At 45.6% G+C, this 25,823-nt stretch overlaps 1 protein-coding gene across 1 annotated transcript; it reads left to right on the top strand.

The window, feature by feature from the left end:
• Positions 1 to 2,603: 2,603 nt before the first annotated feature.
• Positions 2,604 to 24,341, top strand: LOC126523036 (uncharacterized). The gene is made up of 20 exons (XM_072288933.1): positions 2,604 to 2,657; positions 4,276 to 4,339; positions 4,566 to 4,768; positions 6,351 to 6,498; positions 6,792 to 6,887; positions 6,972 to 7,053; positions 7,126 to 7,210; positions 7,414 to 7,539; positions 7,673 to 7,759; positions 9,603 to 9,715; positions 13,550 to 13,699; positions 15,465 to 15,525; positions 16,538 to 16,607; positions 16,682 to 16,786; positions 17,802 to 17,867; positions 19,315 to 19,391; positions 20,227 to 20,231; positions 21,338 to 21,737; positions 23,006 to 23,229; positions 23,908 to 24,341. Exons 1-20 carry the CDS (start codon positions 2,604 to 2,606, stop codon positions 24,029 to 24,031), a joined length of 2,340 nt encoding a protein of 779 aa, XP_072145034.1. The 3' UTR covers positions 24,032 to 24,341.
• Positions 24,342 to 25,823: the final 1,482 nt, after the last annotated feature.

The raw sequence follows: 25,823 nt of genomic DNA, 5'->3' as shown, positions 1-25,823 counted from the left end.
ATTTAGGTCCATAATTTTTTTATTAAAAATTGACAAATATTGCAAATTTAAGAAAAAGAAACTGTCAAGTTTACAACTCTGTAACTCTAAAACTAAAAACGATAATACAATTCTTTGAATTGCATCTAATAGTACATCTAAAGCGGACAAAATTGATATGCTATACATGAATCTAAAAAAATTTAGTAATATGGAAATACAGCTTTTGCAGAACCTTCGTAAACAACGTAACAAATTCACGCAAGATATAAAATGACATATCAGATTTGCCCGCTTTCAATTGTCTAATGGATGCCGTTTACAAAACCGCGATATCTGTTTTTGATACAGAGTTATGAATTTGTAAACTTCGTTCTTCTATTTTTTTCGAACTTCCGAATTTTTCAAAATTCTTTTAACAGGATCCAGGACCTAAATCGAAATTCCGCTTCCAACAGTCGCTAGAATTTACCTTTCTCTCTCAAATGCAACAAACTTCATTAAAATCGGTCCAAAGTTTATCTCATAAAAACGTTTTTGCGTTTTACATGTATTTGAATAGGCCGCGTCGGAGTTGGGCCCGAGCTAAAGCTTCCTCTTAAAAGGTTGCGATGTCCACCGTGACTGCTATGGTAGACAGCTCGCAAAGCTTCATGGGTACTTGACGTCATGGGATGCGTTGCAGACTATGCAACTGTCAGGGGTCGTAACTTGAAATTGCGTCGATGACGCTGTGGTTACGACTAAAACAATTCATGGTGCCACATGAATTAGATATGTTACAGCATACATCATCATTAATGGTTCGCGTTGCTTAATTAATACCTTAGGGCTCCGTTACGCCCCATAACTACACATGGACTTTGAGGGGTACCGGAGAGGAAGGCTTTCGGGTAACTTTGACCACTCGGGATTCTTTAAAGTGAGTGGAAATCTGGGCGTGTTTTCACAAAACTTCTATTACGTAAGAGCAGACGGCGATTGTTGGCTGTTGTCTCGTTATCACGCCTATTGCTATCTTGAGTGGCTAGTTCAAGAACACAGACCAGTCTTTAAGCGCTCTTACGCAATTTCGAACACAGTCTCCGGTTCCTTTTCAGTATTCTGGGTCTAGATGTGCAGGTCGACCTCAATCGCAACTCCAATTTTCACGTTACGCTAGATATACATTGACAAAAGCCATCTTTTTTTTTTGGTCGAGTATGTGTCTTTATACATAGATTAAAACACTAAACTGTAATGTATACTATTCAGTAGACAGGGTAACATTATTAACAGTCAGCAAACTATGCACAGTTTGGTGACCCTTTTCTGTTGACATTGTTGCTCAGAGCTTTTCTGTGAGTCCTGTTCTCACGTAATGCGACACCAAATTACGTGCGGCTATAGCGGCCCGGAAGCAGCTACTATCCCTGCTCGATCATGCACAGCCTGCATTCCAAACGGCCTACTGCGTGGCGCCTAACACGCATAACTGCAGCCTCGCAATCTCTACGAATGCCTTTTTAGTAAAAAGCATACTGACAAACCGTCAAGCAAGGCTGGCGTTTTCCGCAATTAGCCAGAATATTGCACTCAACTGCAGGTAGGAAGTAGCAGCTCAGATAGTTTTGGTGCGGCAACCGTGAAAAGCAGTGTACCGATCAGCGCATTCCATTCCTGCCACAACTATTCGGTTGCAGTCGAGGCTGCAAGCGGCGATCTTCCCCCAACGATCCTCGACGATGCCGGTCGACACAAGTCTCCGTTCTACATGTTCTCGAAGCCCGAAGAAAGCAGGCCCTCCTGTGTCTTCGGCTCGGTGAGTGAAAGCAGTAAGACGACCTTGCCGTTTATAATGGGAATAGGGCGGATCGAGGGCTGACGTCACAGCTCTTCATTTTCTTTTCAAGTCTGTATGTATATATATACGTGCATACGTAAATATTTATGTATTCTGCCCCTCCTGCTTGGGCCCTCATTTGGACCTGCAGTATTGTATAAATAAAGTTGTATAAATAAAAAAATATTGGTCGCACGTTTCAAAACACTGACACCATAATTGGCTCTGGGGTTTGCTGACTGTCGTACGCGGCACATATGACCAGTAAAGCTAACTATTAATCGTCACGTTATAAGGACGACAAAGCATGTACTGCAATCAAATCGACGCAGTATTTTCAATCAGCTCTGCTTTCTTTTTCAGCTTGATTACGCATTCTTACCCCTTTTTGACAGGTGATGGGCGACGACGAATTTCAATCTGTCATTAACAGGTGCCCCCCCCCCCCCTCCCCCCGTGTTACTTTTGTAACTTTTCACAGAAAAGTACCCGTGCATACCTTGCGTTTGAAGCGAGTTCTCGGAACTGCTATGATTCAATAACTCTGGTTATCCCTAATGCCACCCTTTATGAAGCCATAATTGAAGTGTTGATGTCAGCAGGTATAGCCACATGCTAGGTTAGGCGAACGTGAAAGCCGCATGATAAAACGGTGAGCTTCCAACCTGACCATCGCGTGCACGAAATTTTCGAATGAGGCCAATAGTTTGTTTTGCCATTCTTTCTTACTTTTCTCAAGAATCACTCCATATCCCCGTTGAGAGTGAATACAACCGGTCGACTGGCACAACTTCGTCATCTTATGAGCAAAGAGAACTTTCAAGGATACATCGTGCCTTCCGAGGATGCCCACAAGGTAAGAGACGTTTTTCCGTTTCAAAGTTTTGTCACATACTTAGTTCGATGAGCGATTAGTGGTGCGTACAGGTGATACTATATATTGACTCTTACAGTTGTCACTCCCGAGATAATTCGAGGACCCGCCCTCGCACAACCCCTACTTCTCCCGAGTATGCTCATTTTGTGTTTTCAGTGCACTGCCTCTCTCGAAACAGCCCGCGCAAAAAATAACATTGCATACCCGTTGGGACATCTGTGTATAGGTAATCTAAATACAAAAATTGTGTAAGTTAAATTTCTGACAGCTCGTGGAGCACACGCCTCAGTGCTCTGTCGCCCTGTGTCGCCAGAGTGGCAGGCCCGCTTGCGAAAAAAAAAAAAACAACAATTCATGAGCTGTCGATGGGTTCTGAATAGCAGACTACGAGGACGAAGAATCAGCTTCTATGTAGCGTTGAATATTCGCTGAACCAACACGCAAAAAAGGAGAAAAAAAGAAAAATCCTGCAGGGCTTAAACCGGCAGTCAAAGAGTTTAGGAGCACCAAGATTTGACCCAATATGATCGGTACGGATCTCGAAGGACACAACCGGTACTCGTATCTTTATTTCACGCTCCATCTCACAGCTTTATATGACACCATTTCTTCGGTGCTATATTGGATGTTACTTTAAAATGTTGTTTGTTACGTCGTCGTCATCATCGTCGTCTTTGTTATCGCACGGCAACAGCAGCAATGAACGACGCGTTACGAAAAAGGTAGCACTCAGAGCACTTATAACGCAATCAGAAGTTTGTGTGGTACTGGTCAAATCGGAGGAAACGTATGTGTATGCATGTGCGAGCGCATTTTTTTGTAATTTTTAATGCAGTTACCATTAATATATTAATTGTTACGTGCGCACGGTTGCCCTTTCCTTCTGTCCAAATTTTTGTAATGAGGCACTTGGAATGTTATTTACACGTCAATCAGACGAGCCAGTCTTGTGTCACTTTGAGCTGTGGTCAATCAGGGTTAGTGATATTTTGGGGGCTGCCCGATATTCTAGTGCACTTAACAAATTGAATTCATATCGGCCAGCTTTCTTGAAGCGCGTAGTCTAGACAACGAGACTTGTAAGACGAAACAAAAATATCACATATCGAAGAATGTGTTACTTTTGTGCCAGTATATACTTTTGCACATGCGTTTGTTCCAATAACAAAATGAACCGTCTTGCGTTACCAATCCTCATTTTCTGCGGTCACCACTTTAGCGACCACAGATATACACATCTATTGTCCTGTATGTATTGTAACTAACTAAATAATTGTCCTTATGCACGGCGGTGCTGCTGTCCAAAAAGTTTATTGAAATGTGTATTTGTTTATGAACCATTGTTTATGACTCCAAGTACTCGTACTTTCCAAATGATAATAATCACTTTAGGATATTTCTGTTGCTTCCTGTCTTCCCTGCCATTCATTCGAAATATTTTGTTTTAGTGTATAGCACCGAGACCGCCTAAATGGCAATCAGTGAACATAAGCGCACTCGCTCAAAGGGACAATAAATTTAATCACTCTAACCGGGTTATCGCACTCGGCGAGTAAACCACGCCCTCCTTTTCTCCTTTTTATGTGCGTCCACTTAGAGTGAATTCGTGCCGCCGCATTACAAGAGGAGACAGTACCTCACCGGCTTTTCGGGAGACTCGGGTAAGTTTCAAACTTAAGCGCGGTTCATCGGCTCACTGGTTCATTCTGCTGCTTCAGTCAAACCAGTAACAAGACTTGCGCAAGTCTTGTCACTGGCTTGACTGAACCAGCAGAATGAACCAATGAGCCGATTCTGCTGGTTCAGTCAAACCAGTAACGAGACTCGCACGAGTCGTCGGGTGGCCACTGCGCAACCGCGACTGCTGTTTTAACTCTCTCAAACCAGGCACCGCGGTCGTGCTGCTGGACTTCGCCGCCGTGTGGGTGGAGAGCCGGTTCATGCTGCAGGCCGAGGAGGAGCTCGACTGCAACTGGGTGCTGATGAACGGCGGCCAGCCGGACGTACCGGTCATCGAGGAGTGGCTCAAGAGTAACCTGCGCGGAAGCTCGCGCGTCGGCGTCGACGCACGCATCGTGCCTTTCCAGGAGGCGAGTGCTCGCGCCATGTCCGAGCTTTCCTTCTCGCGAAGCACTTCTAGCGCGTGCGCAGAAAGAGGCAGCGGATGTAGGGCGGGAAGGCGCTAACAAGTATTACCCAAAGGGCTACATACTATATACATGCATGTACTATATAGCTAAGGCTTTCAAACTTTTCTTACCCGCCGGGGTTGCTCGGTGGCTATGGTGTTAGGCTGCTGAGCACGAGGCCGCGGGATCGAATGCCGGCCACGGCGGCCGCATTTCGATGGGGGCAAAATGCGAAAACACCCGTGTACTTAGATTTAGGTGCACGTTAAAGAACCCCAGGTGGTCGAAATTTCCGGAGTCCTACACTACGGCGTGCCTCATGATCAGAAAGTGGTTTTGGCACATAAAACCCCATATTTAATTTTTCAAACTTTTCTTTAGAATTTACCCGTGGCAGATAGCAGAATTCTAGTCCACAAGCTGGTCTGCTCGAAGAGGCGAACATTACTTGCACAAGATATTAAAATGCATAATTGACTAATTAAGCTTTTAACTATCATCTTATGGCACATATTGCAGTTTACAAATTCTAGCGGGTGAGTCTGCGAGTCATATATATCCTTTGTAAGGTTGGTAACAGCGCAACACAAGACACGGACAAAAGGCAGGTAAAAACGACGACACGGCGCTGCGTCGTGTCGTTTTTACTTTCTTTTTGTCCGTGCCTTGTGTTGCGCTGTTACGAATCTTACAGTGAATCCTAACCAGCTGGCCCAACTTGCCGTCATAATGAGGCGTACCCACTTGAAAGGAATTGTGTGGATCACACTATTTACGAGATGTGCGCTTACTTACTTTCTTGACAAAACGCCCTTTTATGCATTGAAACACACGAGTAACTGGAACGCCAATGCATTTCTGCGCAAAGTTCGGGAATTAATCTCTAGAAAGTTGTGTCATCCTGAAAATTCGTTCCAAGTGGATCCGCCTTGCGAACTCTCCGGCTAGAATTTGGAAATTGCAATATGTGCCATAAGGCAATTAGTTGAACCTTAATTAGTGCATTTTGCTAATTAGTGGATTATGCATATTAATTTTTTTGCGAGTAATGGCTGCCTCTGAGTAGACCAGCTCATGAACTAGAATCGTGCTATCTGCCACAGGCAATTTAAAAAAAAAATTGTAAGTGTTCGCTGAAACACCCGGTATATATCAAGGCCTGCATTCACAAGAATGTTCTCACGCTACTAATGTTAGTAACAAGTGCCAGGCTGTCATGATGTTGAACATGTTAGCGAAGGGGACTGGCCAGTGGCAAATAGTTCTTACGAAAGAAAACCTGTGTGGCCTCAGCCCAAATTCTCTCACGAAAATTAATCGTTAAAAAATGCCCACGTGTTGGCTTGACGCCACAAATGCTTGGCGAGATATTGGGTTGCTAAGTTTGTTAGCACTATAAATAGGAACAGCGTGCGCGTGAACTCGGTAGAGAAAACCTCGTAACACGCCCGTAAGCTGCTCAGACGATGGCTTTCGTAGTTCTTTAAGCTAACTTTGAGATATGCAGCGTTGATAATGTCACTGTTCCTCACTCTTGCTGCAGTACCGCAAGATGGAAGAGAACCTCCATCCGTTTGGCATTGAGCTCGTGGGCGAACCGCGTCATCTGGTGGACGAGATATGGACGCCCATGGAAGGCAGGCCGTACGAGTCCAACAGCAGCATCGTTGTTCACAGTGTGGAGTTTGCCGGTTCGTGTTCGCCGAACTAAGCGTTGTGCGTGGCGACTGTTAGAATCCTGCGCACATGGTTCTGTTGCTTCTGAATCACTAACATCATTTTCGTTCAGTGTTTTGTTTGCATGCCGCCTCGGGCAGTAGTCTGCGCATAGTTCAACGAAAAAAGGACGTTGAAGAGTGTGCTAGCTTTGTTCGCCTTCTTTTTGTGTTGTTGTTGGCTGAAACTATCCAGCATAAAAAGTGTACTTTCTGCCAGACTGTAAATCCCAGCACTTGTTTTTTTTTTTCCTTTTTGCCGCACTCAGGTGAGAGCTGGCAGGACAAGGTTCGCAAAGTGCGCGAATTTCTGAAGAAGTCCGGCATTGACGCCATATTGATAACGGACCTGGGAGAAATCGCATGTAAGCAGGTGGATGCATTGCAGTAATAGCTTTTTCCTTCTTGTGCGAGCCCGCACGGTCCTGTCTTGCTTTGTTCACCTGCAGGGCTGTACAACATGCGTGGCAATGACGTGCCGTACACGCCTGTGTTCGAGGCCTTCGTTTTCCTGTCACAAGACGAACAAAGGTAAGCGCCGGGATTGAGGACAGAGTGTGAATGTTTGATTAATCGTTTTACTTTGTCCCTCTTCCCCTTTAGACTGTACGTGAGCGCACGAAAATTGACGTCCGAGGTCCGAAATTACCTTATCATGGAAGACTGCAACAACTGGGCTTGTGTCCAGGTAGGCTAATTGCAATTAATCAATCAACCGGTCTGTCAGTCAATCCACCGATTTCATCTGTAGAGTGGTCAATAATACTGTGCGTTGATCAAGCGCTTGGTCGGTCAGTCGATTACCTGATAAAAGCGTCAGTCAGTCGGTCAGCCAATCAATGTTATTGATCGATCAATCGACGACAAGTGTGATAAGCACCGTGTTTTTTTTTTTTTTTTTTTCAGTGGAGAGACTACAAGCTTGTTTACAACGAGATGAACATCAATGGAAACGCAGTGAACAGGCTGCTCGTATCACCATTCTGCAGTTATGCAATCTGCGGCCACATTGACATAGTAAGCTATCCCGCGCATACTTTTCACGACCGAATTGAAGCTTTGGCGACATAATTAATCATACCCTTTGAATTCTGCACTTAACAAATAAATATACTTAAGTAGACACTCTGGTCGTGTGTTTTCCCGACAGGACAAGCTGGTTGTCAGTGAGGCCCCAATAAAAATGATGATGACTGTGAAGAACAACATCGAACTGCGGGGACTACGAAATGCTCACGTAAGTTCGACTGTTTAAATTGTCTTGTAGTGAATAAAATGAAGGGCCACGATCAAGCTAACGCCTTCGCTCCAGGCGGTGTTCCAGCTTGTCTCACTGACCTCTTGGCGCTTACATCGGCAATATGAGCTTTTCTCGTTCATTTCTCGTAAACAAAACATCCTTTGCAATTCACATACGCGTGCATCGACGCCTTTCTCGATAACCTACACAAAAAAAAATGTCACAATTCAGAAATACGCAATGCTCGGGAACACCATAAAAAATAATTCACAAATATGCGGGCAATAGATTCCCGCATTGTGACGCGTGAACTACTGCAGTGACAGCGGGGGTAAGCGAACAAATAAGACTACTTGAACGAAGACCATCCTGGTCCTTGGGGTAAATAGGACTACGTCAGCTATTGGCTCGAGGGTTTTTCGAGCAGGTATGACCTGCTGGCTTTTGACTACATCTTTTCAACAACTCTTGCCACTACTAGGACATCACATCTGATCCCGGAAAGATTGCTGTCCAGCACAAGAAAGCCAATGCCGATGTTCACCTGCTTCTGACGCCACCAATTTCGTCCGTCGTAAAAAAAAAAAAAAAAAAAAGAAAGAGAGAGAAAATAGCCTATTTACAGCGTTATAGACACACAGTGCTCGCCCGTCTTGCTTTGAGCTTAACAAGTACAAAGTTACTCCATGAACAAACTATGGAAGAGATAAAGGTCGTCATTCAAGTCAGTCTGCGAATTAGAATGAGTGAATGAGAGAAAGATATTGTTTGAAATGCAGCCAACATTCACTGATACTTGGGAAAGTGCACAGCTTAATTGAAGGGTTTTTAAATGCGCAGGGAATTCTGGCTGTTTTTTTTTTTCCTTTCCGTCATATTCACGATGTTGGGGAAATAAAGGAAAATGAAATATAATACACACGCCACTGGTGAAATCCAAATCCGTGACCACACATTTGTTATGTTCGGTAGGGCGACTACCCTCTTCCTTGGGTGGAGGTGTGTTTGTGTAAAAAGCCCATTTATTATATGGCCGAGAGAGAAATAGTCAAACATAGTTGTCATGGCAAGCGATCCTAACTGCACCGTGAGAAGATAGTCAGTGAGTTGAAACATTGTCTGACTTGAGGTCTAGGCCATGTATTTGGCCATAACTCAAGTTCATCGTTTATAATTTCGTGCCGTAATTTATTGTGTGTGCGTGTTAAAGGGGTACTGACACATTTCCGACGTTTCACATTTTTTTGAGTTCAAAGCTCCAGAAAGTGGGAACTCCAGGAAAAATTCTGGCAAGCCTCAGAGCGCCTTACATATTTTACTATGATAACTTTCCTACCAACCAGTTTCGGTTTCGTTTCGTTCTCCAGGAGATGTGTGCTCGTGACGTCATGACGCATATGGTAGTCACTAGAGAGCAGGACATTCTGACGTTCGGGCCATGGTATGGGCAATCGCTCCAGCTCGCTCGGTGGTCTGTTGTGATGCTACATTGGGCTGCGCAGTGAGTAAGCTAGACCTGGTGCCAAAACTTCGCGAAGTCCTGCTACCACGTGGCCACCTTCTGCGTCATGCCCTCTCGACATGCATACTTGGAAGTGAAACCAAAACCGGTTCGTAGAATAAGCTACCATAGTAAATTGTTTTGGGCTCTCTGGGGCTTTTCAGTTTTTTTTATGGTTTCAAGATGCAGGACCTTTATTTAACACAAAAAAAAAATATATTAAGTTGGAAATATTATGTCAGCAATGTCTAAATAAAAAAAAAATAAAGGGAAATCTAAGCACACCGAATGTATACTGATATGCACTTTCTGACTATTCTGTTTTTTTTTTTTCTGCAGTTGAAAGACTCGATCGTGTTTGTGACCATGCTCGCGCACATGGAGAGGGACTACTTGTCTAAAAAGCCGTGGACGGAAGCACGCGTCATCTATGAGCTGGAACGGCTAAGGAGGTATACGCAGCCTCTGATAGATTACCAGTGCTTCGACTTTTCCGTTTACCTTTCACGTGACGTGTATATTCACAACTAGTGCAACTTGATTAACACTTTGGATGCAGTAATGTGTGGTATAGCAAAATGATCCATCCACGATGTTCTACATCTGACCTGCGAGAGAGTCAGAAAGAGGGAGAGAGAAAAAAAAGAGATTTTGTTGAAAACCGCGAAAACCAATTGCAGCGTTTGTCACATCTTGTCCCTCCTCTCCGCTGCTTGGATTCGTTAGGGAGTAAGTTAGGGAAGTTATGCGTTAGGGAATAAGTTTGAGATGTTATGCTCAGCCGTGCAGACAAAGAAAGAACAGGTGAACGGCAAAAGGCCCCAACAGGGGCTATGTAAAACACACCAACAAGTTCGCATAATATCGTTATGGGCGTGATTTATAAGGTCCCTTTTAACGGCGGTTGCTTTTATCCAGGGCAGACAGACAGGCTGGTTTTATCTAGACAGACAGGCTAAATCAGATATTAATTGAGCATAGAAGGTCGTGAACCGGATGAACTCCGTCTAACTTTTTGTTGCACTGTCGCGACTGTGTATGAGGTCCAGAATTTGATGACAGTATAGCTATCAGACATAAGAACCAAGAAGCGTGTCTTATGGTTGAGGCTTGGCATATAAATAATAGCTGAAGGGCGTGCGTTAGCCAACCTTCGATTATCTTACAAAAAGATAAGATATCGCGCCTAAAAAGTTAGCTTTCACCTAGGCCCGCGTATTTCCCAGATTGATGGTTAGCGCTGGCTCTTCTGCGCTTGCGCAGTTAGGTTTGACGGGCGGCGCGGGCAAGTTTTGCGTCTATCTTCTTTTCCGCCACTGGGAAACCCTTCAACTGATAGTCGGCGTTTGTGTTGTCCGTTTCCCTCTTCTTGTGTCTATGTCTGCAGACCTAACTTTCTTTTGAAACATGAATTCCTACCAACTATATATCAACTTTCTGTCGTTCTATGTTTGGATTCGTTGTTTGAAATTTTTAAATTATGCGATAGCCATAGGGATGGTTCAGTAGTTCTAGAAGTATCCACGTGCGTGCTCGAACACATGCAATCTGAAATTAGGTGGCGTGACAGAGAGTCTGGTTATCGCGGCCAAGTCAAAAGGCTCACAAGTGATGTTTAGTATAAAGCAGCTAACCCCGGCAGTGCGAACATTCAGATGTACCAGATTTTATTTATAACATGCTTCCCATGCGACTGATTTGTTATTTGTATCTCTTCAAAATACTCCCCTTAAGAAGCATCGTACATTGCATTCGTCTTCGATCCGCCGCGGTGTCGTAGTGACTTTGGTATTGCGCTGATAAGCCCGATAGCGCTGGATAAAATGCCGGCCGTGGCAGCCGCATTTCGATGGGGGCGAAATGCTAAAATACCTGTGTAACGTGCATTCAGTGCTTGTTTAAGGAATCTTATGTGCTCAAAATTAATCCGGAGTCCCTCACTACTGCGTGCCTCATAATCAGATCATGGTTATGACACGTAAGCCCCCCCACTCCCCAAAAAAACGAAAAAAGAAACTTGTTTCTCGTGACGCAGCAGCCAACAGCGACTAAGCCGTACTCGTGTCCTAAAGGGACACTAAAGAGAAAGATTGAATGACATCAGGCTGATAACACATTCTTTCCAAACTTGCGTTAATTTCATAGTAATAATTAAATCAGAAAGGAAATTGAATGTTACAATTTTTGAATTTCGCGCTGAAACCGAAGCACCGGTGCGTCAGTGTGACGTCAAGAATTTCGAGCATCTTTTCGTATTCGGGCCATTATAGGCCGGTTAAAGTTCCTAAATCTTGTCAAATTCAGTCTCTGGCACTTATAAAATGGAACGCAGTCTACCTTTAGCAATAACGAGCTAACTGTATCCGGACAGACACCGTCGAAATCCGTGACGTCATGGCAAGCTGGTGCGGGAAATTAAAGGCGGTGTCGCCACCCGTCCTTCGTATTTGCGCCATTTTCTCGCTCACGAAGCCTCTTATCGCGTTAAATGTGGCTTACCTGGTACAGTAGACTGGTAATTTGCTAATAAATATGAGATAACTTGTCTTTAGGTTCCCTTTAGGTGCAAGCACGTGATGAAGTTGAAATTTAGTCGTCCCTCGCTATTGCATAAATAGTATACATAGACTGTTGCTTCGTTGCATTACACATATATGGTTAACTAGCAGTTCAAATTTCAGAACCTTCGGCTGACGTAGAACTTAGCGTAGGAACGTGGTGGTGGCCTTGTACGCACCGCAGCATGCGGAGTCTCGAAATTTGCGCGTATTGAGAATATCGTTGAAACGTGTATACTCCCGCTTCGCGCGGCCGCGCGCAAGTCCTTGACACGTCGTTGCAGTCGGGCGTCGCAGTGTCGCCATCTATGTGTGAAAGCACAAACAGCGAACGTTCATCGCTACCGCCCTTTTTCAAAATTACGCAAGTCTTGCAACACGCATGAAGCCGCCGTTTGTGCCCGCTGCTCACTGGGTATAGCGTATTCGCGAAAGCCGCGCAGCGCATCGCTCGTTCTGAGAACGCACAGCGTGGATCATGTGAACCCTGACTCCTTTCCACAAAAGCTGCCACGTTTGCACACTTCTGCATTTCTAAAACCTTCTATAATGTCAAGGTGTACACTCCTAAGCAAGATTGCACCATTTTGCCACACAACGATAATGGTCATCTGTCTCGTCCGCATTTCCTTTTTTTTAACGCGGCGAGCCCGGTACTTTCCAGTAACGAACGGCATGCGTATTGTCAGCATGACATGCATTCCCGACAGGAATGTAACGGGCGCGGCGTTTTCAAGAAAAGAAACACAAGCAAGGCAGATGACGATTGTCGTTGTGTGGCAGAGATACACACCAAAGGGTGTAACTTTGCCTAAGAGTGTAGCGTAAAAATACTGAAGGGTTCAGGAAATTTGTTGCAATCGGGTGGAAGTGAAAGAGCGACAACTCCATGCTCCAAACACTCCTTTTTGGTTTATTGGCTATGGCGTTCTGCTGCCGAGCGCGAAATCTCAAACTCGATCTCCAGCTTCTGTGGCAGCAATTTGGTAAGAAGGGGGGGGGGGGGGGGGGCAGGGACTCGAGAACGCTCGTGCACTCAGCGGCGGACAAAAATGAAAGAACCCCAGCTGACCAAAAAATTACAGCATCTGGCATAGCGATATTGTAGCTTCGTATCGTAAACGCCCATCATTAAACTTTTTTTTTGTCTGGTCATCGCAAATAAGCAACCGCACGGCGCACGCGCATAGCGCGAAATCCTGTAACATGCAACGCGCGAAGCTCCCGCAAATTCACTACGTTCGCAGCGCTAAAATACTGATACCGGCATCCCATAGCATAAGCATACCTGTGCATAACGGTTCAGGAAGTAGGCATGCAACAAACTGCGAAAAAGAAATCCTCTGTTGAGCATTAAATTGCATTACGAAAGAAAACAGGGAAGCAGGAAATAACAGCTGACGACGTTCGCTGGTCCTCGTTCAGCACGTCTCGAACATACATTTTGCTTGGATATGGCTACTGAGCTCGAGGTGGCGGGTTCGATCGCGGCTACTGCGATCGTATTCCTATATGGCGGCGAAATAAAACAAAAAAGCGTTCGTGTACCCTGCATTGAGTGCACGGTAAAGAAACGCCGGCGGAAGGTCGAACATTAATCCAGAGACTTCATTACGGCCAGCATTTTGAACAGGTCGTGGTTTTGGCACGTCGAAACCCCAGAATTAATTTCTTTCTTTCTCATCCCCCCCTTTCTTTTTTGCTTGGATGCAACGACGTGCGGCGCAGCCACCAGCAGCACTACCGGGGCGAGAGTTTCAGCAGCGTGGCGGCTGTGGGCCCCAACGCCGCGGTTCCCAGCCATCACGCCCGCAACGGGTCCGGAGGTTACATCAGCAACGCCAGCCTGGTGCTCATTGACGCCGGGGCGCAGTACCTGTAAGCATGCATGCACACAGTGTCACATCGTGGCACTGCGCTATACATAGTGGATGAATTCATGTACCAGATGCAAGGTATTACGTTTAAGTACAGCCGTACGTCAAAATTTTAGGACTAGATAAAGAAAAGTTAAATACTACGCGGCATTTGCCGCGGGGACACAGTGGCTGTGACGTTCAGCTGTTGAGCATGAGGTTGTGGGCTCGATTACCAACCGCGGCGATTGCATTTGGGGGAGGGGGGGGGCGCAATACAAACAAACTCACTTGTACTTTGATTTGAGGTGCAAAATAAAGAACTCCAGGTGGTCACAATTATTCCTAAGTCCCACACAACGGCGTCTCTCATAGTACCAGGGTTGCTTTGGCACAATACGTGCACCTCATGAATCAAGCAATTCAATTTAACACTAATCTCAAAGTTACGTTAATCGAAATGGTGGTCAAACGGGAAAGTATCCACTGGAGGTTTCAATTCGATGAATGATACAAAGACATTCTTCATCCCCCCCTCAGATTCTGTGCTCTGAAAGCGCTTGCGGTTGGGGGTACGCCTTTCTGGCATATTTAAATTTATACAACTTGCACTGTCTGTAGCACAATTAAAATTGCATCCTCTTCAGCGCTGGAACTCGATACTCCTGCATGACACCTACATGCGCAGTTTGTTGTTGCAAAGCAGTGCGCATTCACTGCGTTTGTTGAGCATATGGTTAGTCATGCATGCACGCGTCAGTGCTCGAACGCTTGCAAACACAGGCTCTGCGTATATATAACCATAGTCGTGAACAGCACCCGTCCTTCGGGTGTCCGCACTTTCCTACTTGTAAGTTACATGCGATTGTTACAACTTTTCGCGTTATCGTCGCTTCTTATTGTCCATTGAGAGGTGAGAATGAAATAAAGAAAGCAGAGTGAGAGTAAAATGTATCAGGTCAACACCATAATAAAATGGAACTAAACTGACAGAACAAGTAGGCATTACTTTCAGTTTCGAGGCTTATTGGTTCGTTTCTTGTGTTACAGCAGAAACGTGTACAAAGTGTTAGCAAAGGAGGTCGCAAAGTAATATTGTCAGGGGGCTTCCTGTAAAACGTACATACAGAATGCACGAAAAAGCAACTATGAAAGGTTGGGCAATTCACGCTGCTCTCCCCGTAAATGCTTTATTAAATATATGTGCATGCTCGTGGCCAACTTCAACTTTCTGTGGCGCTGAAGCGAAAGCTACGGGAGCGCACCTTCTGTACATGTTTTACTTCACCCTGTAGTCCAGCACGGTTTGACAACGCTGCCAGTTTCTTGCGTGACATGCTAAATCAGCGTAAACTGAACAGCACATGATGAATCAGGATAGGGATAGGAGGAGGAATAGAGATTAAACAAAGCTTTATATATAGATGCAATACAGCGGCAATCTCACAGTGTGTCATTATTTGCTTATAATGTCACTTTGTTTAAAGAGTTTGACACCTTACCCAGCGCGTCGTCTCTGTTACTATTACTACTGTTTTCGTTTACAGCGTGACATATTGTACATATTGTGTGAGGTCAGATTACGCAATTTCGTAGGAAAACTTAAAGACCTTTTAAACACTTCTTGGCATTCTTTAATGATGACGCCCACAAGATTGCTGACTGCTATAAATATATCAGTAGAAGATATTTCACAACATCTTAAGCATGTAACGTAGACTCGCGATATGAGAGACATAGACCTCATATTTTTGCTTTAAGGTATGCGTAATATTTTTTCTGCGCAGTGACGGCACTACTGATATTGCGAGGACGATTCATTTCGGAGTGCCGTCGGACTTCGAAAAAGTAAGACGCGGAACTGAAACTGGATCTGCCAGTTTTAACTGTTGTTGTTAGTTAACGCCATTACCTGGGTATTGCAACGTTTTTGTAAGTCGTGTCCATGTAAGGATAAATGGTTATGAAAAAGAAAGTCGCAATTTTGCGTGAAAGACCAAGCATCAATTGCTATAGCAATCGATGCACAACTATAAAAAGCAGGGACAGTAGTTTTATCGGCCTTATAAACTTGTATACATTACCCTACTAACTAAATTAACAAGCATTGTGTCACGCGCCCACAGGCAAACATAAATGCATCTCACTCGATGATCGTTGACACTCGCTGTCAAAACGCTAGCGTGAGAAAGAGTGGCAGCAACAGCGAGCGAATTGACTTTCGTGCTGCCTATCGCTTCAACGCGAACTAAGCGGCGAGAACACAGCGTACACGAAGCTATAAGAAGTCGGCGCACCTAGACTCTGTACCCCATCGCGTATCGCTTTCAAGATAAGGCCCTTACGGCCGCGCTCAGCCGCCGCCGAAGTAGAACACCCCCCCCCCCCCCCGCTCCACACCCACGGTTCATTGCGCGCAATGGAAGACGGTGCGCTTCCTCCCCACTTTCCTTCCTTGCGCGCGCAACAGTGAGCCACCATCCTCGGCTCACCCTCGCACGCTTTCACTCGTATCCGCAGTATACGGCGCGCCCGTGATTTTATCGCACTCGGACTTTATACGGAACATCACGGCGATGACGACGCTGACGGTGGAAGTACGCCTGAAGTCGCCATATATATAATTGCTTTCGCAATAAAAATCGTAATCTGCATTAAAGAGATAAATTCCGCAGGAGCTTGACATCAGACCTCGCTCGCTAACGCAGGATAGCTGGTCCTCCTGTCGCTCAACCTGCCCCTTTGTACTTCACCGATTTCAGTGTAGAGATAACGCTCTCAAATGCAGGTTAGATGTTTTGTTTAACATGCCGGGTCTCCACTTTGTTTAAACAGAATATTCTAAACTTACTATATCCAGGAGGTCTACACGAGGGTACTCATCGGCATGATCGACTTGTTCCTGACAATTTTTCCTGAAGGAACCAAAGGTTCGTTGCGTCTTTTCTCTGAGCTGTCGTTCGATGACTCAGTCGTTCATTTACTATTATCGCTATTTTTGCAGACGGTGCCTTGGACGTAGTGGCAAGGCGGTCCCTGTGGAGTGTCGGCCTCGACTTTCTGCATGGTGTCAGCCACGGACTAGGCTCCTACATGCTGGCTCACGAACGTACGTCGTGTTTATTGAGCATTTCTTAATTTTAAACCGGCTCCCGTGAGGTTTTTACGGCTATCTGTGACGTACTTCTAGAGCAAACTACAGAGGCCATATTCTACCCTGTTTTACCCTCTTACCTGTCTCGGACCGCATACCAGATTTTAGTGAAACTTTTGGCGGTCCAAAATTTTGGATACCGAGAAGAACTGCTGCTTTCCTCGTTCTTTTGAGGTTCGATGCTGAAAGAGAGTAACATGAATCTGGATACAACTTCGTGCATATTTCTTTAAACAGTCTAAAGAAAGACAGCGGATGTTTTTCTGTGAAGTTTATAGATGTTCTGCAGACAGCCTGTGTATTTTTGAGCTTATCAGTTCTCGATATTGTCTGCTAATGTCTCTAAACATTCCACAAAGAATCCCTTCGGTAGTCTGTGGACGGCAAATAGGCCGAAAGAAATCAGCTTTTTTACGAGTTTTGTCAGTACCATTCTACAGAGAGTACTGTCGAAAGGGCAAGTCTTTAAGAAACCATGGAAGTCTGCTCAAGGTTTGTATATAGCATACGAAATGCGAACGACAAATAGGCGCAGGCATAAGAAATATCTCCAAGATATCGTCCATATGGTTACCATACTATTACACAAGCATCATTCCAACAAAGTAGATATTAATGCCTGCCATTTTTTATAATATTTGTGTGTACTTGAGAGGGAAGAGCTTTTCTTGCCTGTAAATAAATTTCTGTGGTTAAATGAAACCATAAACGTAGAAATACATGTAAAGTGAACCTATGTGTCCCGCCACCAACTTCCAGAACGTCAATCAAGTTTATCCATTAATGACAGGGTAGCGCAATGTTTTCCGCCCAATTATACTACCAAATATACATAGTCCACTTTTACAGGAGAATATGTGTTCATCAGCTATATTGAATTTTAAAGACAGTTTGAATCTTCCCTTTTATATTGCTTGAGGAGGTGCCGACAAATGCATTCAAAGCGCGGCGCTATGTTTCCCATTTTCAGATCCTCCACTGATTTCTCCGTTCAGTAAAGGATATCCGCTTTTAGCTGGAATGATCCTGTCGAACGGTAAGTGGCGTCCAATGATTTGCAAGCTGTTTGTTACTTAATAGCTTATTTATTCGCTAGCCAGTGGCGCAGTCAGGACTCGTCTCGGAGGCATAAAGTCGGGAAGATGGCGTTTCCTTAGCCTGCTGTTGGCTTTAAGGGGTCCGTATGCTAATTGCGACGTGCTTCTCGTTGTTCTCAGTAAGACGAATACAATTTCGACGCTGTACAAACGCTCCGTCCTACTTACACTTGCTACGCAACTGTCGCTAGTCTACGTAAGGATAATGGTATACGAAGATGCTGCTGTTCCAACCCTATAGGTGAGACGCTGTGACTACAGCAGGCTCCTCAGTTCCTTTGACCGTGCCTCGACAAAAATTTAGCACCATGGGGTTGTAAACCATATGCTTTGTATTTAGAATCAACCAACCAACAGATCGATCAATCGATCTTTATTATAGGCACGCATGGGAATATGCAGATATATGTCCTAGGGTTAAGAATCGCAGGGGGAGCCTCCTCCTTACAGTCTCCTCTAAATACATAACGACTCTCGCCTGACGACAAAGTTTGTGCGGCGTCGAGCGATAGCTCACGCTGGCGGGCTTCTTACTTTTTCCCGCGCTGAATTTATTGAATGTTTTACGAGATACAATGACGAAGACGATTCCGCACAAATTCAAGTGAATCAAAAAGCCGCATGCAGCAGCAGTGCTTGTTAAATATAGGCTTTCTTGAAGCAGCAGTATTCTAGAAAGAAACTTCGTGTGAAATAGAACGGCCGATATATTTTTTTATAACGGCAACTTGCAGTAACCAACTGAAGACCGAACGGATTTGCACCTTTAGTCGACGAGAACCTAAGAACGCAGGGACAAGTACACCTCTGTTAACTCAGAGATAACTTGTATTGGTACGCCAGCAAATTACGCTTGCTCGTTTCCGGAATGTCATTGCCGAGACAAACTTCTTCAAGTACGCGCGTCTCTCAGAGCCTATGTTTTGGAGCACAGACGCAGAAATAACAGATGGGGCGCGGATTTGTGGCCGGAGTTTTCGGCGAATTCTTAGGTTTTAACTGAAAATAAAGGTCTTCCGACAGCACCTAATTTTTGGGTGATATTCACGTCGCTCGAGTGGTCAACTTGTATGTTTCGACATTAATGACGAAATGTCAACGTCAGCACAGAAGGCTTAACTGCAGCGGTGGCAGTACGCAGCAGGGACGCTGAATACAGAGAGCTGCTACCACATATGGCTGAAATAAATGAACTTCTTCGTTGTAAGAAATGCCGATTGCAAACCTCTCTAAAAAGAGCGAAAAGAAAATAGACGGCATTATAATTTCCGAAGTTTAGATGACCCAAGAAAGAAAGTGACGTTTCTTCGAAGAAAAGAATGTCGTTGACCCTTTTGACTTGCCTCAATTTTCCATTTGGACCGCTTCCGTGACGTTGTTTTTCAGAGCCGGGTTACTATGAAGAAGAGCGACTGGGAGTGCGTCTTGAAACGACGATGCAGATCACTCCGTTCAACACTACTGTAAGTCTCGGGGAACATTAAGCGTTGATTGGATTAATTTATGAGGCAGTCTTCCTGTGAGCACCATCGATGTAGCAGGTTCAATTTCCAGACTCTGCGGCGGTATTACGATGAAAATGGAGCGTAAAAAAATGCTTTTTGATACAATTATACTTCCGAGATCATAAAGTATTCAAAATTTTCGTGGAGGCAACTAAGACTTACAGTCCCAATGTTGTTTTGAAGATGATTTGGGATTTTTACTGCGCAGCAGCCGTGCAGGCTATAATGCGCCAAACCAAATGTTGTTTTGAGACGTTGAACCACTTCAACTGCAGTAATAGACTCATAGTAGTCGGTCTTCACTATAGCACATCATTTTTTTCCGCCACTGTTTCTGCAAGTCGTGTAAGACACGACTGATCTAGAAAGGCAGTCCTAACAGAAATAGCTTGCTCATAGCTCTTCAGTAGTATATGGCGCCCGCTTGTGCGTGTTGTCGCATCGGCAAATTCGCTCGGATTAGTTTGCGAATGCGAATGTTTGCGGTAGCTTCGCCGCCAAACATTTACCCCGAAAATAAATGTAGCCTTCGCAGTCCGTGGGACGCCGCCCGTTTTAGAATAATGCCTGGCTGGCACCGCAGAGGTCATGCAAACGTGTTCCATTTACACTAACTCGCCGGTATGCGGCGATGATCTGCGCTGGTTAGTAGAATAAGGATGATCTTATGTCTATTCCGGACGCGCTTCGTAACAGCAGACAGTGCAAATTATAAAGCACAGCTATATTCATAGTCCTGCTTTGATGCATTCTTTTTCTTTTTCCTTTTCTTTTTTTTTTACTACTCTAATAGATTGGGTGCGTAGATTGGCATTGCGTTTAGGAGCCGAAAGCTGCTCTGAGCGAATTGGTCACCACGTATAGCGCGGTGTGCCTTGACGGGATGCACCGCATTGTCAGCATAATAAAAGTTTTAATGCGCTAGCGGGCTATGACGAATACAGCAAGTACATAGCAGCTCCTTTTTTTTTATCAGCATTCAGCCCCTTACAACCTGAATTGTATCTTGAATTGAGTGCGGGGTTTGATAATATCGAGTAATCGCCGATGCGTTTCTACGTTACTAAGCTACGCCCACCCGACCCGTTAGATACGCCATATAGGCAAGACCTACTTGGGATAAATTTCCACCACCTGGGGCCGTAATTTGTGACAGTTTCTTTCATTCTACATTCACTTCGCCCTTCGTCACTGGTTCTCACCGCGCGGTATTGCTCCTTTATCGCCGGTGTGGATCGCTCGATGAGATCAGTTGATAAGAAAGAAATTAAATCGAAGGAAAGTAATCATTACAAAAATGCAGACTCCCAAATTATCCTACGCGCACAGAAATCCTATAGCGTGTTGACTCGTTTCCATTCTGGCCTCAACGTAGTGTGGTTGGCACTGCCTGGAAGTGAATATGTTACCTGACCGCCTAGCAGCAGGTATTAGCAATCGGTGACCTACCGCTGTGTGGGGTGGGAACGCGGTGAGGTTCGTGACGGGCACGTAATACAGGGCTGTTGGGGGGGGGGGGGGTGTAAGGGAGAGAGCAAACTCCAGCGTTGATCAATCTTGCGCTGCAATTGACACGGAGTTAGCGAGTCGCTCTATTAAAGTTAACGTAACCGCTGCGTTTATCTCCACCCGTGCAAACATCATAGCGGTGGGAATGATCGCACTTGCGGTGTAAGCGAAAAATAATAAGCAGTACAAAGAACGAATGCCAAGGAGGCATGAAACATAAACGAGTGACGAGAAATAAATAAACAAACAAACAAACAAAAAGCAGGCGTCGGCAAACACCGTAAGTCATATCTCTCTCATCATGACTTCGAACCGCCAGTGGTGTGAGGCAATGTGTTATTAGGCTGTTGCTTTCTCCTTGTGAAACACCAGCAGCACCAATAACACCGGTATAGAGGGACCGCGAACAGCAGCAGCCGCGCTGTTGCTGCTGCTCAGGTTTCATGGCACGGCGCAGCTCGGCATAAGATCGTGCACCCCTTTCGTCTAAGCAACGCGTCATCAGGGTCGTTTACCATCCGCCTCGCTCACGCGCTAACAAGGCTAACGATCTCATCAAACGCGCCGCGCGCGCGCTCGCGTGGACACGCCGCGGCTCGGCATTGTCTGTGTCGATACGTGGGCCGGCTGCAGCCTTTACGTGGTGTGCGCCTATATGCGCGTATGTGTGCGCATGTGTGTGCTTTGCTCTTCCAGTACAGGTTCATGTCCCACAAGTTTTGCAAGTTTGAACCCATCACGTTCGTGCCTTTCCAAGCGAGCCTGATCAAGTGGGAGCTGCTGAACAAGGCGCAGGTCAGTGGCATTCCTCCCTCCCTTGGAGATCAATCTCGAGCCTCGTAACGTTACTCCCCCTCCCCTTTCCCTACCTTTTCCTTTTCTTTTATTTATTGTGTAGTCGTTCAGGATAGTGTTGGGCGTTTGTTTTAGTGTTCACGAGGGCCGCACAGCTTCATTCGCGTCACGAGCGCGCAGTAGGTATACGTTCGGCCTCTCACGCCGCCCATGCAGAAGGCTGGCCCAAGCACGACGAAGGCGTCCCCATTACATAGGGGTGTGCTTGCCCGCACATGAATCGTGCCGGCCGCATGGGTATAGGCGCGGGTCGTGCCATATACACGCTGTGGACGAGGTGGTACCACCGTTCAGTGCTGGCATATGCCGGTGAGGAATGTGAAACGACGAGCGATTTGGCAGCTTGGCTGCATCTTTCAGTTATATTATTACTATTTTTTCGTTAACGCCGCCATGTCCTAGTAACTGAGCAGCGCGTTACGATGATTATACGAGCAGTAAGGTTCGGCCTTTTCCTTGTGCCGGTAATCGTTAGGTGTTTGCAGCATACCATACACTCGTTGAACCGCTGATGAGCATAATTACGAGAACGACTCGAATGATGACGCAGTGCCCGTTTTGCTGCGTTACGCCGTCGATGGCAAAACTCACAAACCCGCTCCTGAGGACGTTAGAACTGTTGACATATGCCGGACGCTTCTGTCGATATCAAAGTTTGGTTCTAATAACGTTGGTTGATTTGACATCACATTTGCTATGAGGAACTGCCGGCGCGCATTCTTTTCACTGCACTATCCGCTTATTGAACCCTGGCAGTGTACTTTTGGCGTTTCCACTCAACTCTGGTGAACCATTTTCGGAGCTCTTGGTGACAGCCAGTAGACTAAAATGGAATCTTGAAAAAAAAAAAAAAAAGAAAGCGAATCAGTGAGAACCTAAACCCAGCTGAGATACTGTTCTCAGTTTTCGTTTTCTCCACGCTTCTGCGTCTGTCTTTACTCGTTGTTCATCCAAAAGAAGTTGTAGCTCAGCAAGTTGGTGCGGTTTACAGTATGCAACCCTGTTATCGGCGCGAGAGAACAGACCCAACCCGCAGGGCATGATTCGTGCAACTGCTGTGTTTGCGTGCGATGTAGTGATTTCAGTTTTTCGGGCCGTTAAAAAAAAAGGATGCATCGTTCATTCGATCTCGAACGAAACGCTCCGTGCGGCTGACGCTGAAACGCGCGTTGTCAACCGCGCCACTGCCGGCACACCGCCTCCCGCAGCTGGACTGGCTGAACGACTACAACGCCCGCACCTTGGACGTCGTGGGCAGCGAGCTCAAGCGCATGAAGAAGCACGACGCACTGTCCTGGCTGCAGGCGCGGACCTTCCGCGTCGAGATGAAGAACGGCTCGATGCCCGTGCTGCGCGTGGCCGGACACCACGGCCTGCTGGCGCACGACGGCCACGGCGGGCACCACCACGCCGGACACACCGGCGGTCAAAGGCCAGTGGACGCCGCGTTCTTGCGTAGCGGATAAACTGTCCGATGCGAGATGGCGATGACTGAACGTGACTAAGCATGTTAACGAAACAAGCTGTACATATATTTAGGTAGTTTTAACTTCTTATACGAGGCACACAGAGACTGCAGTGCGTAAATGAGACAAGGAAACTCCCTTTCTCTAGCTCACACGCACGCACGCACGCACGCACGCACGCACGCACGCACGCACGCGCGCACACTTTTTGCTTTTGGTTTTAAACATCTGGCGTAGCAAAAAGCTACGGCTTTACGCTATAGCCTTAGGAAATTATACACCAGACACGTATATTATTGCTTGCCCATGTTCAGTTCAATATACCTCTTCTGTTGCCGAATCTTACTGTACGAGCGTTCATCTTATGTTTATGGATCAAGTTTCTCAACGTTAAGCTGTCAAATTGGTAGTATTCAGACGTCGTCTTTTATATTCTCTCACATTTTTTTTTTTCATATTCTGTGAGTTCAGGCAAGTTAATCGAAGAGAAACGAGCGCAAAATTATTCGTCCGCTAGTTTGCTTATCTTGCTAAATAAAGGTTGAAGATGTGTGTACCTTATTATGTCCAGTTCACATTTTATTTCAGTCTCACACACAAATATACCTAATAAGCGAATGTTCGTATAAAACGAAAAACTGCAGGTCTCCAGCATCGCGGTCAAAGGGCTGGACGTCGGCGTCCGGCTCATCTCAGCCGGGACGAGTGCTTCTCGCGCTGGCATCGACGCTGCCCAGCCTCGCAATGTTGCTGAGGCTGCCAGCGTGAGTTGGCAGCGGATCAGCAAGTATTGTGTGAGCACTGGTGGTTCGGACGAGACACTGTGCATGCCGGTGTTGTGAAAACGTGGACATCGATGACAAACGAAGGATGTTTGTGCATGAAAAACCAAAAGAAAACTAGAAAGGACATTTGTGCACATTGCTGGAAAAGCGGACAGGCCGTTACTTCGCTTTTCCCACTGTTTGTCGCCGCTTGGTGGCCTTTTCTTTTTTTTTGTGAAAGTGGTCGGTCATTGAACTGTTGTTTCCTTTACCGCTGTGTTTGGTAGAGTAAAGTTGTTGGAGATGGATTTGCACTTATAGTTCTGTCTTTCTAGAATATATATGAAAGACTGGAAACGACGCGGGTGAATTTCTCTGGAAGCAGCGAAGAAAGAAAATGTGATAGCGATATGACGGCGTCGTTTTGATAAGCGGGCACGTAGTGGCGAATGCATGGATGGAAGAGAACATGACGTCAGATGAAGGGTCAAATGTGTAGAGAATAAGCAAAAAGAATGGGGTGGTTCTTCGTTGCGTGGCCTAATATGTGTAGCTTCATGTAACATGCAACTTATTATAATTTATCGCAACTAGCTAACATGGAAAAGCCACAAATCTTTGCATTTAGTGCTCTTGGCAATGGGAGGCATTCCATGGTGTGATCGAAAATTCGGCCTATGAGAGATGCGATGATAAAAAAATAATAAATCGAATTGACCTTTTTCATCATATTTTATTTCCTGAAGGCAGCGAAACTTAGTGTTTGTAGCAATTAAAAAAATATATATAAAGGGCCAATTACTTTTGCCAAAGAATGCTGACGTTCACAAGATTGTAAATGTTTGCGCTAAGTTAGTACTCGAAAGAAAAGGACAAAAAAACAAGCTTTACAGTACACCTTAACACAAGATCCAACTATACCGCAAACACGTTTTACCTCTCGTGGTAACTGCTTTTCTGTTAATATTTTGCGGTTGTAAAATGCAGCTTACGTCTTCCACCGTCACTCGTTTTGACGCTGCTCCGAACGGAAGCACTGGTCCTCGTGTCTGGTCACCTGCTTTTACGCAGCTGGCCTTGGGCCGCGAGTAACGCGACATCGAAAGGAAACATTGCGCATTTACAGGAGACGAAGCGTTACTCCACCGCGTAAAGGTCACGCAGCAGGACCGCTAGTCTGAGCGGCGGCGATATATGACCAACGTCTCCTTCCTCCCCCCTCCCCCCCCCCCCTCTCCCTACCTCTGTCCTTTCTACGCTCCACCATTTCTGGTTCTCGGCCGCTGAATATACACAGTTGTACTAAAAAGAAACCGCTCCCGGCGTCTGGTGTCATCGCTTGTTGTTTCTATATATAGTCTCCATTTTGTGCTGCATGAACTGCGGCTACAGTAGGAAGTAAAAAACAAAAAAACACAAACAGAAGTGGCATTTGCCATGGCGGCAAATGCCACTGGCATTGCGACCAGCTATTATGGTGATATCTTTATGTCGCCTGACACTTTCGTTGACGCAGACACTGAGGAGGATATATACCGTATAAAGAATCTAGAAAGGTTGCAGCCTGAGGTATAGTGATGTGTAGTAGCCGTGCATGTGAGATACGGCCAGCCCTCTCTAGTTCAGCCTGCCTGGCTCGCGTAATTGTGCGTCACGAAAACGCTCGCGCTTTGCGCTACTATCGAGTCTTTTATTCAAGTGGATTGCTCACGTGCTCTCCGGCTAATTTAAGCTTGTGCGCATGTTGCGCGCTCTAATTTTTGCCGGCGCATATATTATGCCTACACGTCGTCACA

This window comes from Dermacentor andersoni, chromosome 6, assembly GCF_023375885.2.
Source record: "Dermacentor andersoni chromosome 6, qqDerAnde1_hic_scaffold, whole genome shotgun sequence".
In the NCBI taxonomy this organism is placed as follows: Eukaryota; Metazoa; Arthropoda; class Arachnida; order Ixodida; family Ixodidae; genus Dermacentor; species Dermacentor andersoni.
This window is presented reverse-complemented; position numbering and strand designations above follow the sequence as displayed.